The 18,332-nt window shown below is 39.4% G+C and overlaps 1 protein-coding gene across 10 annotated transcripts in view; it reads right to left on the bottom strand.

Moving 5' to 3' along the window:
* Window positions 1-18,332, bottom strand: part of NFIA (nuclear factor I A) — a 416,610-nt gene that overhangs the window by 119,237 nt on the left and 279,041 nt on the right. For all 10 annotated transcript variants that reach the window (XM_081867215.1, XM_081867220.1, XM_081867213.1 and 7 more), the window contains exon 3: window positions 10,851-10,916. In XM_081867215.1, the coding sequence (XP_081723341.1) occupies window positions 10,851-10,916 (66 nt within the window). The remainder of the gene's footprint in view (window positions 1-10,850; window positions 10,917-18,332) is intronic.

Below are 18,332 nucleotides of genomic sequence, written 5' to 3'. Positions count from 1 at the left end.
GAAAACAACCTTTCTCCCTCCTCTATGTTACATCCTTTTATATATTTGAACATGGCTATCATATCACCCCTTAACCTCCTCTTCTCCAGGCTAAACATGCCCAGCTCCCTTAGCCGTTCTTCATAAGGCATCGTTTCCAGGCCTTTGACCATTTTGGTTGCCCTCCTCTGGACACGTTCCAGTTTGTCAGTGTCCTTCTTGAACTGTGGTGCCCAGAACTGGACACAGTACTCCAGGTGAGGTCTGACCAGAGCAGAATACAGCGGCACTATTACTTCCCTTGATCTAGATGCAATACTCCTATTGATGCAGCCCAGAATTGCATTGGCTTTTTTAGCTGCCGCGTCACACTGTTGGCTCATGTCAAGTTTGTGGTCAACCAAGACTCCTAGATCCTTTTCACATGTACTGCTCTCAAGCCAGGTGTCACCCATCTTGTATTTGTGCCTCTCATTTTTTTTGCCCAAGTGCAATACTTTACATTTCTCCCTATTAAAATTCATCTTGTTTGTTTTGGCCCAGTTCTCTAATCTGTCAAGGTCGTTTTGAAGTGTGATCCTGTCCTCTGGGGTGTTAGCCACCCCTCCCAGTTTGGTGTCATCTGCAAATTTGATCAGGATGCCCTTGAGTCCATCATCCAAGTCGTTGATAAAGATGTTGAATAAGACCGGGCCCAAGACAGAACCCTGTGGCACCCCACTAGTCACTCTTCTCCAGGATGAAGAGGAACCATTGATGAGCACCCTTTGGGTTCGGTCAGACAGCCAGTTACAAATCCACTGAGTGGTAGCATAGTCAAGTCTGCATTTTACCAGCTTCTTTACAAGAATATCATGGGGCACCTTGTCAAATGCCTTGCTGAAATCAAGGTAGGCTACATCCACTGTGTTCCCTTCATCTACCAGGCTTGTAATTCTGTCAAAAAACGAGATCAGGTTAGTCTGACATGACTTATTTTTCAGAAATCCATGCTGACTATTGGTGATCACAGTATTCCTTTCTAGGTGCTCACAGACTGTTTGCTTAATGATCTGCTCCATAATCTTCCCTGGTATTGATGTCAGACTGACTGGGCGGTAATTATTTGGGTCCTCTCTTTTCCCCTTTTTGAAAATAGGGACAACATTTGCCCTCCTCCAGTCTGCCGGGACTTCGCCTGTTCTCCAGGAATTCTCAAAGATGGCTGCCAGTGGTTCTGAGATCACATCTGCCAGTTCTTTTAATACTCTTGGATGCAGTTCATCTGGCCCTGGAGACTTGAATACATCTAAACTAGCCAAGTATTCTTGTACTATCTCCTTAGTTATTCTGGGCTGTGTTTCCTCTGCTGAATCATTTGCTCCAAATTCTTCTGGTCGGGCATTGTTTTCTTTATCGGAGAAGACTGAGGCAAAGAAGGCATTGAGGAGTTCAGCCCTTTCTGTGTCCCCTGTTTGCATTTCACCTTCTTCTCCTCTGAGTGACCCCACTGTTTATTTGTTCTTCCTTTTGCTACGAACATACCCATAAAAGCCTTTTTTGTTGCTTTTAACCTCTTTAGCAAGCCTGAATTCATTCTGTGCTTTAGCTTTTCTGACTTTGTGTCTACACGTGCTGGCTATTTGTTTGAATTCCTCTTTGGTGGTTTCCCCCCTTTTCCATTTTTTGTACACATCCTTTTTTAATCTTAACTCAGTTAAAAGTTCTTTAGATAGCCACCCTGGCTTCTTTAGGCACCTTCCATGTTTCCGTCTCATTGGTATTGCCTGAAGTTGTGCTTTTACTATCTCCCTCTTAACAAACTCCCAGCCATCATGAACTCCCTTTCCTTTTAGTATTACTGTCCATGGGATCTCACCCAGCACTTCCCTAAGTTTTATGAAGTCGGCTTTCTTAAAGTCAAGAAATTGAGTCCTAGTATGCTTGGCTGCTCCTTTCCGCTGTATAGTAAACTTCAGAAGAGCATGATCACTCGCGCCTAATGATCCTTCCACTTCTACCCCACTAACCAGGTCATCAACATTGGCTAGGACCAGATCTAAAATGGCTGTTCCTCTTGTTGCTTCTCCCACTTTCTGGACAACGAAGTTGTCTGCAAGGCCAGTGAGGAATCTGTTTGACCTTATGCTCTTGGCTGAGTTTGACATCCAGCAAATATCCGGGTAATTGAAGTCCCCCATTACTACTATCTCCCTTCCTTTTGCATGCTTGGCCATCTGTTCCAGGAAGGCATCATCTATGTCCTCCGTTTGGCTTGGGGATCTATAGTAAACTCCCACAATGAGGTCCCTGTTATTCTTCTCTCCCTTAATTTTGACCCAAATGCTCTCACTTTGGCTTTGAGGTTCTAATGCTTTATGATGCAGTGGTATATAAATAAATAATAAACTATATTGTGATCATTTCTAGATGGCTTGATTCATAAGTTTGCCCAGTAAGTTTTCCAGATCACAAATGAGAAACCTAGGTACTGTCAGAAACTTATTTCATAGTTTTCTACAAAGTCCTCCTGCCTTCAACCACTGAGAACCACATATTTAAAGTAAGTGACAACTGCTAAGCTTGATATAGAGGTGGGATGGAGTGAATAAAACCAATGTTCCATTAGAAAATCAGCTAGTTGCAATAAGGACCTGCTAACTATAAGAATTAAACTTTGAGAGTATAAAAAAATGCATTTGTTTTGCTACTGAGATAAACAGGACACTGGACTAGATGAATCTTTCCCCTGATTCATATTGGGTGAATTGTGTTTTTATATTTTGACTTTACTTGGTGTTTTACTATTTCTGCTTCATTAAGCACTATCGGTATATTTTGCATTTTATACTTTTGCATTGTTGTTGTAGTTTTGAAATTTTATCATGTAAGCTGTCTTAAGAGAGACTTTTACTGAGAACGGCAGACTATAATCATTTTAAATAAATAAACCAATCAAGCAGGGCTCTTTCTTATAGCCGCACACTACAGTGTTCCGTTTTCTCTACCAGTACTGCTTCCCACAGTGCAAAACACACACAAACGAAACAAATCAGGAGCAGGAAGGATTTCCTGTGCAGAACTGCCATTATTAAGTAGCAGGAAAACAATTCATTGGTGCAACAGTAAGATCAACAACCAAAAATAGAGTTTGTTACAGATTAAACTGTGTTAAAAGCATTAAAAGGAACGAAAAGGGAGATCTGTAGCTAGAATCACTACCTCTTTATTATAAATGACTCCAAGGTTTGTGAATTCAATCTTCTAATCTTGCTTTTTTGGTACTTTCCGAGAAACACACACAGTAGCTTAGAGTTGTGCTTCCCATCTACTTCTAAGACTCCTGTGTAAACTGCCTGGAGGTGATTGTAAGAACTTGCTCAAGAATCATTTGATAAATCACTTGGCATCATTCAGATGAGGCGGAGGAGGAGAAAGAGGTGGCATATTTCATTGCATGCATTCAGCAAAATTTCTCAGTTGTCAAACACACGCATCTTCTAGGAATACTATAGTATGTAACACATGCAAACAAACACAGTAAATGTGATGGACGTGATTACCAGCATACATGCAGCTCAACACTATGGTGCTGCTTTGGCTGCTGCAACACAAGGAGACACTTCTGCCACTGCAGCTAAAGTGATAAATTATGCTATGCAGTCTGCCTTACGTTACATTTGAATACTTGGAAACTTTACATTCTCCCTTATTACAATGGCATGCCACAACCAGGGAACCAAGTGACCCTGACCCTATTCTATTTTATCTGTTTCCTTTTGTTGTCTTTGCACTCAATTTTTCTGCCAGTATAAGTGACCATACTCTGTTATATCATGCTTCTATTGATAGATCTTGCAAATTCTTCCAGCATCTCACAACTAATAAGCGTGTTGCTATAAACAAAATGGTAAGCATTTCCTCATATGGAATTCTGACATTTTGGCCACTAAAGACTGATAACATTAATTTTGGATCTATCTGGATTTTCCTCTTTTCTATATGACTTATTCCAGTTTGGGACTTTCCAGGAAAGGGCAAGAAAGCATCTGATGTGGCATAATGGTGTCTTTACATTGTACAGGGCTGCTGCACATGCCTTGCTAAGTTTAGCTACCATCCTGGGCTCTGTTTTGAAGCCTGCAATGGACTTCAGAATCCATACAGGGTGGAGGAATTTAAAAAATTAATTAATTAATTTTTAATTTTTTTTTTTTAAATGGTTCAACAAGACATTTGAGCAAAACAGTTCCATTTATTGCTATCCCCATCATAACCCCAAACTGTGCTCTCATTCACTAAAAGCAGATTTCAGTTCCCTTTTAGGGTTGTTTTAGTACCCAGTTTGCAGACATTTAACATGAAGAAGTCCAGTATACACTCTGACATAGCCTGGCGTCGCTTTCGGCATGCCACTACTAGCTCACATTTTTAGGCGACTTGTAGAGAACTGGCGAAGCCCTAACACAGCCACTTGACACAGGATGAAGTGGCATCTGTTAGGCTTTCCCTGTGAAATGCTAAAGCTGAATGTGAAACTTTAAATCTTTAAATCCTCTCTAAATCAAAACAGAAATTCTCTTCCTTCTTTCTCTTTCCCCTCATTTTGGCTCTTCATGTGCAGAGGTATAAGAGGAAGAGTCTATAACTGCTAATGTAAAATTCCTCACAAGATGACAGGCCTGCTCACGAGACAATAACCTCTCAGCACTTCTAAAGTCAATGGATAAGCTTTTTATAAGAGGAAGTATAAAAATGGATGAGGAAGGAAGAAACCTATAAAACTTTTACACATACCTCTGTCTCAGAACTCTTCCTTAATTACGACCAAGTAATGAATACTTCTATTAACTGACTGATTTTTAGAGTGCACTTTTATCTACAGGTTCTATATTTACAGTGCAAGCCCTTTCAATTAATACACGAAACAGGAAATAAGTGGCTAATTATTGTATTTCACTGCAAGTAACAGGTCTTTCATTGGACCTGTTAAACAAGGGAGTTAAAAAAGAAGCTATGGTATGCAAATTGAGGACAAGGGTTACTGGGTTGACAGCAAAAGATACACTAATTTGTAGCACAGCTTGAGACATTTTTAAGGAAGAAACTTTTTGGGCTAACTGTTTTGGGAGTCTACTGCTGTAGAATCGTATTACATATGATGAAAGATTTAGAACTCAGTTTCATATCTGCACAACCATTTTGAACTACAGTCACAGTAAAAAAACAAAAACAAAACAAAAACAAACAAACAATAACTTATGTTTCTCTATATTATCCTCCTTGGAATTCTTGCTGAACAAGTACAATGGTACCTCAAGTTACAAACGCCTCAGGTTACAAATTCAGCTAACCTGGAAGAGTTACCTCGAGTTAAGAACTTTGCCCCAGGATGAGAACAGAAATCGTGTGCTGGCAGTGCAGCAGCAGCAAGAGGCCCCATTAGCGAAAGCATGCTTCTAGTTAAGAACAGTTTCAGGTTAAGAACAGACCTCCAGAATGAATTTAGTTCGTAACCAGAAGTACCACTGTACAATTTTTATGATTAAATCTTCTTTATTACCTGCCTACAGCATATTCCCTTGCAGGTACCCACTTCTGGAATGGCCCTAACACCCAGCTATCTTCCTGTGTGGGTACAGGATTGTTCTCAAACTCTCCTTCCTTCCATCATTTATTCACTTACAAAGATTTATACCTTGTCTTTTGATAAGTGCCTGCAAACCAAATCCATATCAGAAACATAATAAATAATAAATTGGATTAAAACACCAATAAAGCTTACAATAGATAAACACAATAAACATTCAGCAAGATAAAAATAGAAACTAAACCAATTAAAAGGTCATCTCTAAAAGAACATGAAAACTGAGCACACGTCTCTCAGTGCAATGAAGCAACCATCAGCCATGCTTAGGAGGAAAGTTCCAGAGTTTGTTTGGCACACGAGAAAAAGCATGTTCTCTGGTAGTCACTCACCTAATTTCCAAGGAGGAGCCACACTTAGAGAAGATTATATTAATTGATGGACAGGCTATAAGGAATAAATATGTGTTCTAAATGCCTTGACCCTAGTCGGTTTTGAACAAAACCTGCTCTATGAATAAGTTGAGAAGCAAACTGAATGTGAAATAGCATGGAGGTGTCCCACTGGACATGTAATAAGTGATTCTTGGATTGTGACTACATATATATGTATGTGTTTGTGTGTGCGTCCTCTCCTGTCTTGAGAAACCAGATACTTATTTTTGCTACATTGCCTATTCCTTGACAGAGACTGCTAACTTCAAAGTGCAATGAGTATGTCATGTTCTTCAGGCACCATGTAGTCAGGCCACAAACATTTGCTTCATGCTATCAGTACTTTGTGTCAGTATTTGCTTGGATGATTTCTTTTTTATCAGAATGTGTTCTTGCAGAGGTTAATGGTTAACAGCTGTGACATCCAAAGTGCTCTGTCAATTTGCAGCTCTTGCAACCTGTAGGTCACTGGTGAGGCAGCCTTCATGTTTGGCCTGAACACTGTCTTGAGAACTGACCTTGAAGAAGAGTTTTGGATTTGATATCCTGCTTTATCACTACCCGAAGGAGTCTCAAGGCGGCTAACATTCTCCTTTCCCTTCCTCCCCCACAACAAACACTCTGTGAGGTGAGTGAGGCTGAGAGACTTCAGAGAAGTGTGACTAGCCCAAGGTCACCCAGCGGCTGCATGTGGAGGAGCAGGGACGCGAACCCGGTTCCCCAGATTACGAGTCCACCGCTCTTAACCACTACACCACACTGACTCTCTTGAGTGACTCCCCGATATGACGTTGGATTGACAGCCAACTTCCACAGGAACTCTACAGCAGAATGGCAATGATGCCAACAGCCAGACTATGGCTGGAATCCTGTGCACACTTATGTTAGGGAAAGTCTTGCTGAAGTCAATGGGAGTTATGTTACCAGTAAACCTGCACAAGATTTATGATCGGGGGAGTAACTTTATAAGACTGACTATAACATAAAAGACCTTTACAAATAATTGCATACTTCTGACTTTATTACGAAAACATACTAAATATACAATAGCATATCCAAGCTATATGCATTTTAAAAAATATACAGTACAGTGGTACCTCGGTTTAAGAACAGTCCTGTTTATGAACGATTCTGTTTACAAACTCCGCAAAACTGGAAGTTTTTGAGAACTTCACCTTGGTCTAAGAACAGAATCCAAACAGTGGAAGGGAACCGGTGGCAACAGGCCTCATATGGGAAAGCACGCCTCGGTTTAAGAACAGTTTCGGTTTAAGAACGGACTTCCGGAATGGATTAAGTTCATAAACTGAGGTACCACTGTATGGTAATTTTCACAAATAGCCAATATACAAAAGTACTTCTAGAGCAGGGGAAAGGTTGCTTAGTAGTTTTTCCAACAGTTTTCTATGTAGTCACCTCCCCTGTCCCTCAAAGTTCTAGAAATAGGATTAACAACTTCAGAATTTGGGATTAGAAGCAATAAAGGAAGGAAAACACTTTATTATGGCTGGGTAATGCATGAAGTAAAGAGTGTTTGCTGTTCTTGTGCACAGTGTTGCCATGGTAAGCAGATTGTGGCATAGTGCACTGGTAAGTGCCAGTGACTTCTGTACCAGACATGAATCAGTAAGGGTGCAAATCTATGGAGAACATACACTTTGCACAGAGATGGTTTTATGGTTCATGTTGGAACTGATCTTCACCTAGTACATTTATCTTATCAATTCAGTTTTGGTGCTTTATCAGTGAGAAGCCACTTGAAACTACAAGAAAGGTGAACAGATAGCCAACTATTGGTTATGTTAGAGATGAATCATATGAGCAGGAAATTGATTTATTCAAAACCAAGAGTCAAAGTTTTTAATCTCCACTCCTCATGCATGAAGGCCAAGAGGAAAGGAGGAGCGAACAACCACAAGGCTTATAGTGGAAGTCTTACAATGGGAAACCATGGTTTCCTGTTACATTTGTAATGAATAAATCTCTATATCCATAATTCAGCTCTATTTCTCAGTCATGTGACTTGGCACCCTTTCTACCTACTTTACTTGTTATTAACTCTTTCCTCCTACTAATTTATCTCAAAGGAATAGCTACTCCAGAACTTGTAGTCCTCGAACTGCAATTTAAATGATATTATAAGCCAAACTGTTTGCTTCCATATTGTGATAAATATGGCAGCTTTGAGCAAAACCTTCTCCTGAACAATATTCAGAAGCATGGGTATAAAGATGAGGTTCTGTAAGAACGTTAGCAAGATGACACGAACCACTTTTTAACTGTATTACTTATCATTTCAACATGCATTCAATTGAATTATGGCAATGGAGTATGAGACTGGGTTCAACATGCAAATGCCAGGAGAGTCATTCTCTGATTTCATCAAAGTCTCTTTGAGATATTGATCTATCTTCTACAATGAAGGGGCAGCCTTAGAAAAGACAGTCATGCATAGCAATGACATTATTGTAAGGTTAGGGCCAATTTATACATGATACACAAATGCATGTAACACTCTCTCTCTCTCTCTCTCTCTCTCTCTCTCTCTCCAGAATGCAAAGCAGGAATGGAAGTTGAGGGTGGGAAAGAGCTATTTAACACTTTCTGCTTGGGCTATTTTTCTGCTGTGAAGCCAGTCCCTCCAATGTATCTCTCAGCGAAGAGCAGCTTCAGAGTGGTTTTTAGAGGGGAAATAGTATGAGGGGAAAGGATTAAGCTCTCTGTTTCAGCACACCTTTCTCAGGCATAAAACTGGGACATTACCTTGAAAAGTATTTGCATATCCTGCTGGGTTCCATCAGTCATGTGGTCTGCATCCTGACTTTCTTAAGAAAGGCAGGGTGGTCTTCTAGTATCTTTGCCATGATCACCTAAGTATCTACAGCCATAATGTCTTTGATGTCCAACAGGTTTTTTTGGGCCACCATTCAGCCCAAGTTTAACACATTTAAAGTCCCATTGCTTCTAATGGGAAAGTTTGAAGTGCCCTCTTACTGATTTAAACCTGCTTAAATCTCATGCATGCACATCCCTATCTAAATAAATAAATAAGTGGGTGGATGAATTCTTAGGCCACCTTTATAAATTCAATACTATTATCACAAGGGTTGACAAACTACGGTAGTTCTGTGAGTAGCTGTGTGCCATTATTTAGCACTTTTTACTGTTAGGAAGAACAAGGTGCCTTTCCTTTACTGAGGTACAGTTAAGGAATTGCAACTCAAAGCACAAAGAAAGCACTGGAATTACAATTAGTATCAATTTAGATGCTAAATAACTTTTTTTTTGGGGGGGGGATATAAAATCTCTACATTTATTTAATGAGCAATTAATTCAGTAAACATTGGCGCACAGCTGCACTAATGTATACTGTCCTGTTTGCATTTACATATAAAAGCAGCCAATTCCTTGGAAAAAAACCCCAACTTTTAAATTTACGGTTAAAACTTGTACTATCAATTTCTGTCTGTAAAATGACAGTTACGCATGATGAGTAAGAGCTTTGCTGGACTTGAACTCCTGTCATGTTCTATTTCACTATCCCAGCACTAATCTTTGCACAGTTCTATAAATACCATCTCCCTCCTCCTTCAAGAGGGCTTGACTTCTTTTCAAAATGCTGAAGTTTGAAAGGCATACCATGTCCCCATACACATTCTAATAAATTTGATGTAGTTTGATGGGGGGAAATTATGAATCGTCAAGTTTATCTTCTTCTTCTTTTTTAAAAAAGACAATGTTAACAAAATGTTTAGACAAAAGCATTCAATGGCATGAATTCACCATGGAGGAAAAAGAGTTCTGATAAGAGAGGGGCCCAGGAAGCAGAATGACACAGATCTATCAAGGCTGAACACGGGTTAAAGAATGTCTCCTGATACATTTTCATTACTGTCTTCTACTTTTGTTTGTTTATGTTTTTAATCTAAAAGAAGTAATAGGAAATCAGGATTTCAAACAACTTCATTTTGCTTTTTTTTTTAAAGGACTCTAGCTCCTGCATTGTGTCTGAGTCCTTGCATGAGAAAAACAATTTCCACTTGTGCAGTGGAACATTCCATTCCTTTCGCCTCCTGCTTCCCAATCTGTTCTTCAGAACAGATTTAGGAGGGGTTTGGGAGGGGGACACATACTGGGAGAAGAGGGAGGGGGTTTCCAATGCACTAGTGGGACTCATTCTGCTTGCACAAGGACTTCCTGGGATTCAATTCTCTTCGACTTGAAATGGCGCCCAGCTCTTCAAATATCACGTGTGTTTTGCTGCTGCTTTTACTCTCCTGTGGCACATTCAAGGAATAGCTGGTGCAGTTTGCATCTTACTAATTTGTGTTGCAGAAGCTACTCACCCACAATATTCCATACATTACGAGGAATGCTGAACCTGTTCTTAATGAAGATCTAAAGCAAATCTGCTGACTGGGAAAGGCTATGTTCAAAATGGCACATGCTTAAGTCTCAGCGAGGAAAGTAACCAAGTGTCATCATCCACCTGACTTCCCCCCAAATCAACTGAGCTGCTCAAGTGCTTAAGTCAGTGGCTTTTGTGTGTGTGCATCTTCAGCACTCGAACAGTACAGTTCTTGCAGGTTCCATTCAGTTCTTGCATGTCCCAGCCAGCTGATCCCCTTCCTCAAGAAAAAAATACTCTTATATCGGAGAAGAGGGAGGGTGGTAACTAGCAGTGAAGGGTGTGTGTGTGATCAGTAGGTGGGGATTGTTGGGCTCTGCTGACCTTGCTAATCACAACCAACTCCACACAGCTCAGGTAAGGCACTTGCTGCTAAGAGACAGTGCAAGTCTAATTTTGCCTGGGGAAAACCCAAACAGATATGGACTCAAAGAATCTAAGGCAGCAACAGGTACATACTTACCATTTTCTGGCTGGTCCTTGATATCAGCTTCACTTGGCTGGCTTGGACTTTCAGACTGACTTGAATCTAAAAAACATAAAAATGCCCAAAAATTATAGTAATCGGTTGTGGAAATAAGATTTCCAAGCTCCAGACTTTAGATGATATATATTGCAGTCTATATTTCCATCTGATAGAATATACAGTATTATATTTTCACTGAACTTTAATGGAGTAATCAGATTACATTACATAGTTTTCCATTAATGAAACTTTGTTGTAGAATAGATTCTACAAAATCTGAAACCAAAATTCATAATTATAGAAAACTTTGAAAAACCATGCCGTCAGGCAAAGAATTTGGCTTTGTAATCCAGTGTGGGTTTGGAGCATGTGAGATTCCCTAATACTGCAATGTCATTATTTTTCAATAGCCTAACAACTTGCTGTTGAGACATTAACCTTTTCATGTTTGTATTATTAACTACCTTGCACAGGCTTAATCAGCTGCTTTAATTCACAGAAGCTTCTGAATGAATTTTAGCCTGAATAAAGAGCTATGCCTGTTCCTAAACCCTAGAAACCTCTCTGTTTCTTGATGCCAATGCCCCAGGTTCCCAGAGCTGCAATTCCCAGGGTTGGCAGACCTTGAAACTTCAGAAAAGCTGGGGATCACACCTGCTATTTTCCTTTTTCCTCTTAACCTAGATAGTGTGTGAAGCTGGGGAGGATGAAAACTGGGGGGAAAGACAGCTGGTGGAAGAGCTTCCCATACCTGTGCCTTTCTGAGAGTTAGCCAAAAATGCTCAGAAAAGCCATCTATTGCTCTCTTTAAGTGGTGAACTCAAGTGGTGAATGGTGATAGATTCTGGTACCAAAACAGGACCTTGGTGCCAAAGAAGAGCCAATGAGAAACAAGAAGGAAAAAGAAATGGACCAATGTCATCTGAGCATGCTCAGTGCTCAGTAGTCATGACTGCTGAGTGTCAGCTGGAAGAGAAAACCAGGAAATTGTATGTGTGAGCCTGCAGAAGGAATGAAATGCCCTGCTTCAGCCCCCTGCAATGTATAATATCATGGAAGAAAGCATGGCTGGCTGAAACCAGCATTTTGTTACAGATCCCCCTTCTGTCTAATTGACATTGATAGAGAGAAGCTTATGCTTGTGGCAACCCTTGAGTTGACTTCACCTTGAATTTCCAAGGTGCAGTGAAAAAGTCTGAAATTTGACCACATTTTAGAGAGAACTCCACACAAGATCAAAAGGTCATAACACCATACTGTGATTAAATTGAAAATCTTACTTCTATTGCTATGAAGTGATAACACCGCCCTTGAGGTATTAACAGCACGAAAGAAGAAGTACTGCTGATGACTTTGGGTCAAACTATGATAACGTATTACTTTTTGAAAAGCGTGCTAGCTTTTAAGCTAATGAATATTTTAATTATCAGACTACCATAAAGAAACTTTTGATACTCCGTATGGATCCCCCCCCCGCACCTCCTGTCAATATGCATTTGTTATACAATGGTACCTTGGGTTAAGAACTTAATTCATTCTGGAGGTCCATTCTTAACCTGAAACTGTTCTTAACCTGAGGTACCATTTTAGCTAATGGGGCCTCCCGCTCCTGCTGCCCGATTTCTGTTCTCATCCTGAAGCTAAGTTCTCAACCCAAGGTACTATTTCTGGGTTAGCGGAGTCTATAACCTGAAGCATCTGTAACCTGAAGCGTCTGTAACCCGAGGTATCACTGTAGAGTAAAATAGACAAGCCCGTATCAACTAAGAAACTATAGCTAATTAAAGTACATGAAACAATGTGTATATTTACAATTGTACATCTAAACATCTAAAATAAGTTTCATTCAAATGCATTTTTTCAATATGTGTTCAGTTGAACCAAACTGTTAGTGACATAGTGGATTTCAGAATTAGTGTCTTTATTGCCAAACATTAACAAATAATTTTTCCTTGATTTTTCTAAAGAAAACGAAAATGATTAAAAAAATAAACAACTCATCTAGCACTGTGCCAAATTTCAGTGTTGTGAGATAGTATTATTATACTGTCATTTAAGATGAAATGGCTTGCACGTTAAAATTCTAATTCTGTAATCCTATGTACCCCTACTTAGGAATAACCCACATGCGACCTACATCTGAATAAATGTGTTTATGACTGGGCTGCAGGAGTTGCTAACTATTTGTATGCTATTCTTTTAAATGCTATTGGGTCACGCTGTTTTGTTTTGTTTTTAAATTTATATATAATTGTATACCACTTTTGCCATGGAAGGCTTAAAGGACACACTAGTCAGGAAGCAAGACAAGAATCTTATCATTTTTTTAAAACAAGAACAGAGCAGCAACATGTTATAAGGTTGCAATATCATGGTTTGTTTTTTTCTGACTACAGCATCATTATGCTTTTTCAGATCTACAAATGTATTTATTTTCTCAGTTGTCTTAATATCTGGGACCAATGGTTCATGCTACAATACTTCCTATTATCGCATTCCTCCATTCTTTCCAGCTTAATTTCCATTTTGGGGGGAGAAGGGTACTGAGATTCTGCATGCTGTCCGTATGATTCATGCTTTGGTGTAAGGTATTAAAACAAAGTCCACAGGATCAATGTCCCAAAACATTCTGTTTCTCCAACTCTCCATAGTGCCATTTCGACAACTACTGCATGATTTAGGAGATTATCCAGGTTATGGCTTCTGAGCTCTTTGATGGAAGCCAGTCCTCCTATAAACTACATTTCTCTTGTGGATGAAATGGGCATCAAAATTGGTCAGAACAGTCTCAGAGTTGTGTTTAAGGCCTACTTCAGCAAAGATGATAGATTTGTAAGCATGGCAGAGTTTTGTGGGTGACATGGTATTTCTATTCAAATCAAGCCATTACAGGATTATTATTTCTGTGTCTGCTGCAGAAAATGGTGCTAATTTTCTTTGTCAGAAATTGGTGCATTTAAAACTTGACCTCCCATACCATGGCATGGAGCACTTAGAGGAAACAGCTAGGAAGCTAGACAATAATTATTGCCCCTCAAAACAAAAACAGCAGCATCAAGAGACACCCAACTATACTGGAGTTCAGTGCCTTCTAGGGTCTAAAATATATAATACTGATTGACATGTACAATTACAATAATATCAGAATGAAGTATTGTACATAAACAAGTAATGTAAAGGGATATTATGATATTATGTTGCAAACAAGGAATATAAAATTATACTATGTCGTTCTTGGATTTGAAATACAATAAAGCTTGGATGTCACAAATTTATCCCAGTGTTTATACTTTTTCTGACCTTCTTTTTTCATCCTGGCTTTTAAATTTATTCTGTTTTTGAAAAGACCCTTCAGTCTTTTCAGCTACCATCAGGATTAAACATGGGAACTATGGCTCTGAAGAAAGCAAACTACCAAAATGTTTCAAAACAAAATATAATTCTGTTTCCTTGATTTTTATTCAGATACTGAAGATGATTTGACACAGTCAAGAGTTTCAGTGTTTGGTTATTAAAGAGGAAATTCACAGAGCAGTCCTAAAAATGCAAAGTACACAGCAGAGGGTTTTCATTTGGTTCACACACCACAGCCCTATTCAATAGTATGCTGACTGTAACTTCCCTATTTTGGATTGCTAAAAAGATAACTCAAAATCCAGCTTTTACAGTATATTACACACTTTGTGTTCTGATGCACACAAAACATATCCAGTGAAATCAATGTGCAGAGTAGATAACATATTTAATTTATGTAAATGAAAGAAATTTTCATCCACATTTGAATTAAATTAATATTACTTAATATTATTACTTAATATAAATTCAGGTTAGCCATTCATTTACGGTATTTTTTTTCTCCCTCCACACACACACTCATATACACAAACACACAGAGGCAGAGTTATATTCCACCACCTACATAAATTAAGAATCATGCAAAAATGCATAACCATATACATACTAAATTGGTGTTCCCCTCAAAGCAGGTTTTATTGCTGTTAGGGCAGGTAAGATAAATAATTATAAAATTATTATGAAAACAGGGCAGTTCTGATCCAACTAAACATAATAATTTTAAAATCTCATTAACATCAATGGAAGGAAGTTAAACATACACATAACTCTGCCGCTGAAATCAATGGGATTTAAAAGCAGATTGTGCCCGGTATTATTAAAGTGAGACTTTAATTTATTACAGATGGAGATAGAGCCATTATAGTGAAGTAAATTATTAGTCACACACATCCAGTAATCTAGTTTGAGGAAACGTTTGCTGGTGGATTCCAACAAATCATAAACATCACAGTATTGGAAGGTGAAAAAAGCCTATAGATAAGCTTTTCCGGGGCTGTATCAGCTAGTTATATGGCGCTGCTCCCAAGGAATTATACTGTGGAGTCTCTAAGTGGACTTTCTCTTCTCCATTCTCTTTTCCATTGTCAATGGTGGCAGCAACAGGGGGATCTTGGGATGCATTGCAAGGGGAGAGTTTTGGACAAACTGAGAGGGAACTGGGTTGGCAATGGCTTGGGAGGGGTTGGTAGGTAGGCTGGGATGGTGAAGGAGAAGGGGCTGTGAAGTGAAGCGGGTTGGAGGGAGTTGTGAGGGGATAGGGCTTGGGGCAAGGTGTAAAGGGAGGGAATTAGCAAGGGGTGGGTGGGTAGGTGGGCAACAACAGAAAGGAAGACAGCCCCTAGTAATCACATATATTTCCTCTACTTTTGATGAATATACTGTGTCTAATGAGAGAAATGGCATGACAGACGAGCCAAACTTTCTTCTTCTGATGCAGCATCTGATTTCATGATCAGGTTTTCTGAGACTTTTTAGCCCTTAGACAGGATTTCTTGACTTTCACAGGCACAGTAATATTATATCAAAATCCTAACTCGGATCCTGAAACTTTATCAGTCTCTAAAAACCACAGAAAGCTGCAGCCTCTTTCTCTAACATAGAAAAAGCCTTTTGACCTTTTTGATTCAAAGAATTCTACTCTCTATTTTTCCCCTGACAACTTGGGGATAAACCTATAAACCCATTAAGAATTGGAACTGAGAAGATGGCAGGTGATTCAAACCCAAAGTCATTATTCGTAATTAATAATAATGACATTTATAAATAAACATGTGCAGAAGACTATGAGTAGAAGATTGAAGGAAAATAATACTATGGGCTAGTTTATGGCTACAGATCACATATTCATTGAGCAAAATATGTCAAATATATCCATTGAAATTATTTTGGGGGGAAGAGGAATATATACTATCTCTGATCTTTGCCCAAATGTGGCTTTTCTTTCACGCATGGAAATTGCTTTTGCTGTCATGAGTTGCAATATTGAACATATACATGGTGAAGGAACTCTCAGTGAACCCAACAGTGCCCAACTATGTATGAATAAACATGTTTAGGACTAGGTTATACATATTTTAGTTTCATGGAGTCAAAGAATGATGCTATGGGACAACATTCATGTCTCTTAACATCTAAAAACCCAATAGGTAGAGGCAAGGTAGCACATTTGTATAGTTTTCTGAGAGTAGTAGTCACTGGGAGTGTCAATTGGGAGCCTGATTTGAATAACAGGCAGAACTTTGTGGGATGGCTTATTTCCCCCATGAATGCTTTTCAGAAAATGGAGGTGTGATCCCTTGCTACGTATATAATCGAAGGACTCAGAAAGAAGTATGGTGAGGACAGGCATTTCCAGTTTCAGTGATGTGGATGGAGAGGACAGAGCCATTAATGGCAAGAAAATGAAGCTTTACACCATGGAGGAAACTCTGGGATAAGTCTGTGCGCTTTCTTGGGTAAGTATAAAGAAATGCAGGACTGCCTGAGGGTACTCCAACAGTGTTCCCTAACACACACCCCCCCCCGCAAATCCCCATCCCTAGCCTAAGGTGGGCATTTGAAAAAAATAATAATTAGGTGGATTTGCTTACCACCTGCAACTTACATCAGCTTCCAATTTTCCCTCAGCAGTATAGATACAGGTACAGTATATTCAACTTGTTGCTCAAGTGCTCTTCACTGCTCTACCCTACCCCTTAACTTCAAAGTCCTTTCCTTTTCAGCAACTCTATTTACCTAAGTTGTATCCCATTAACTCCTGAGAAAAAGGGTTCCACACAGTGGTAAAATCACAGCAACCCTAGCCTCATTTTTGTGAGAGGACTCTTAATTCCCATACACTGGGAAAGAGATTATCTTTGATAATAGAAATGTAAATCAAAGCTTGCTGTTGTTTATTCCAGACAGACATTTCTGTGTTAAGTCTGTTTATCAGGCAACACTCTGTCTAAGCCAGGAAGCAGTCAGCCTTTGTGAGAAGATGTCTGCAAATATATTTCCCAGGAGCCCTTGCAGCAAACTTTTGTGGCCAATCCCCCCAACCTCCCACTCCTTGTTACTATACCAGAAAATTGTACTAAGACAGCCCATAAGTAGATGAGCAAAAACAACTAGCTAGACTATGCTGATGAGCATGAATGAAACCAAAACATGTGCGCACAGTCTGCTGCCCTTTATTCTAAGCAGACTTTGTGTATTACATCTGTTTAGCAAGCAACACTTTGTCTGAGTTGTCCCGCTTTGTAAAAAGGAGTTCCCAGAAACTCCAAGATGACTTTTTTTGGGGGGGGGGAGGAGGGGGCTGCACAAAAGATCCTTATTGCAGGCTATATCTCAAGAACTGTATATATAATATGATTATGATATTTACAAGACTCAAAAAAAAATATAGAATTTGGCTTCAGTTTAAGTTATTCTATTTTTTTGCATGAACAATGTACTGGTATGGAGTGATAGGCAACAGAGTTTCAGAGGGGAGGGGGAATTTGTTGCTAGTTTTTAATACACTTATAAATGTTTGCTTTTTTAGAGGTTTGCTCCCTTTGTTTATTACTAGACCATATTTCTTTTGTAGCAGCATACATTAACTTTTGACTTAATTCATACTGTCATAAAAGGCTTCCGGCTTTATGAAAATATTCTTAAAACACTGCACAACTACGCTAAAAAAGAACAACACAGGAGGAGAAAATCTGTTGCCCAAAGGAATTAAAACCCAAATTTTCAGGCTTCCCCTCCCCCGAAGACAAAATAAACTTAACTTGTTTGTATTCTCCTCAGTCGTGTTGTATGCATCAGCAACTAAAAACAAAGAAACTTTTAGCTGCTCAGACAAAATGCAGAAGCTCCCCAAACGACAAAGCAAGCGGGGTGGGAGGAGGGGGGTAGCTGGGAAGCATTCAAAAAGTCTGACAGTCCATTCAATATACGGATGATGGCCATAATGCATCCAGGGTCCCCTTGCTAATTAAATATGCATTGGCACAGTTTTGATCGATGCAAGCCATGGATCAGATGACACACCTGCAAAATCGTGAGCCCAGAGCTCCCAGGGAAAAAAAGGGGGAAAATACAGCCTGTCTCCTTATCTTTGTTTTCAAAGGCTCTCAATTTCTGTGCTTAGAT

This window comes from Podarcis erhardii (genome assembly GCF_964252035.2).
Source record: "Podarcis erhardii genome assembly, chromosome: 6".
In the NCBI taxonomy this organism is placed as follows: domain Eukaryota; kingdom Metazoa; phylum Chordata; class Lepidosauria; order Squamata; family Lacertidae; genus Podarcis; species Podarcis erhardii.
The sequence above is the reverse complement of the archived record's forward strand: the minus strand, read 5'-3'. Positions and strand labels throughout refer to the sequence as shown.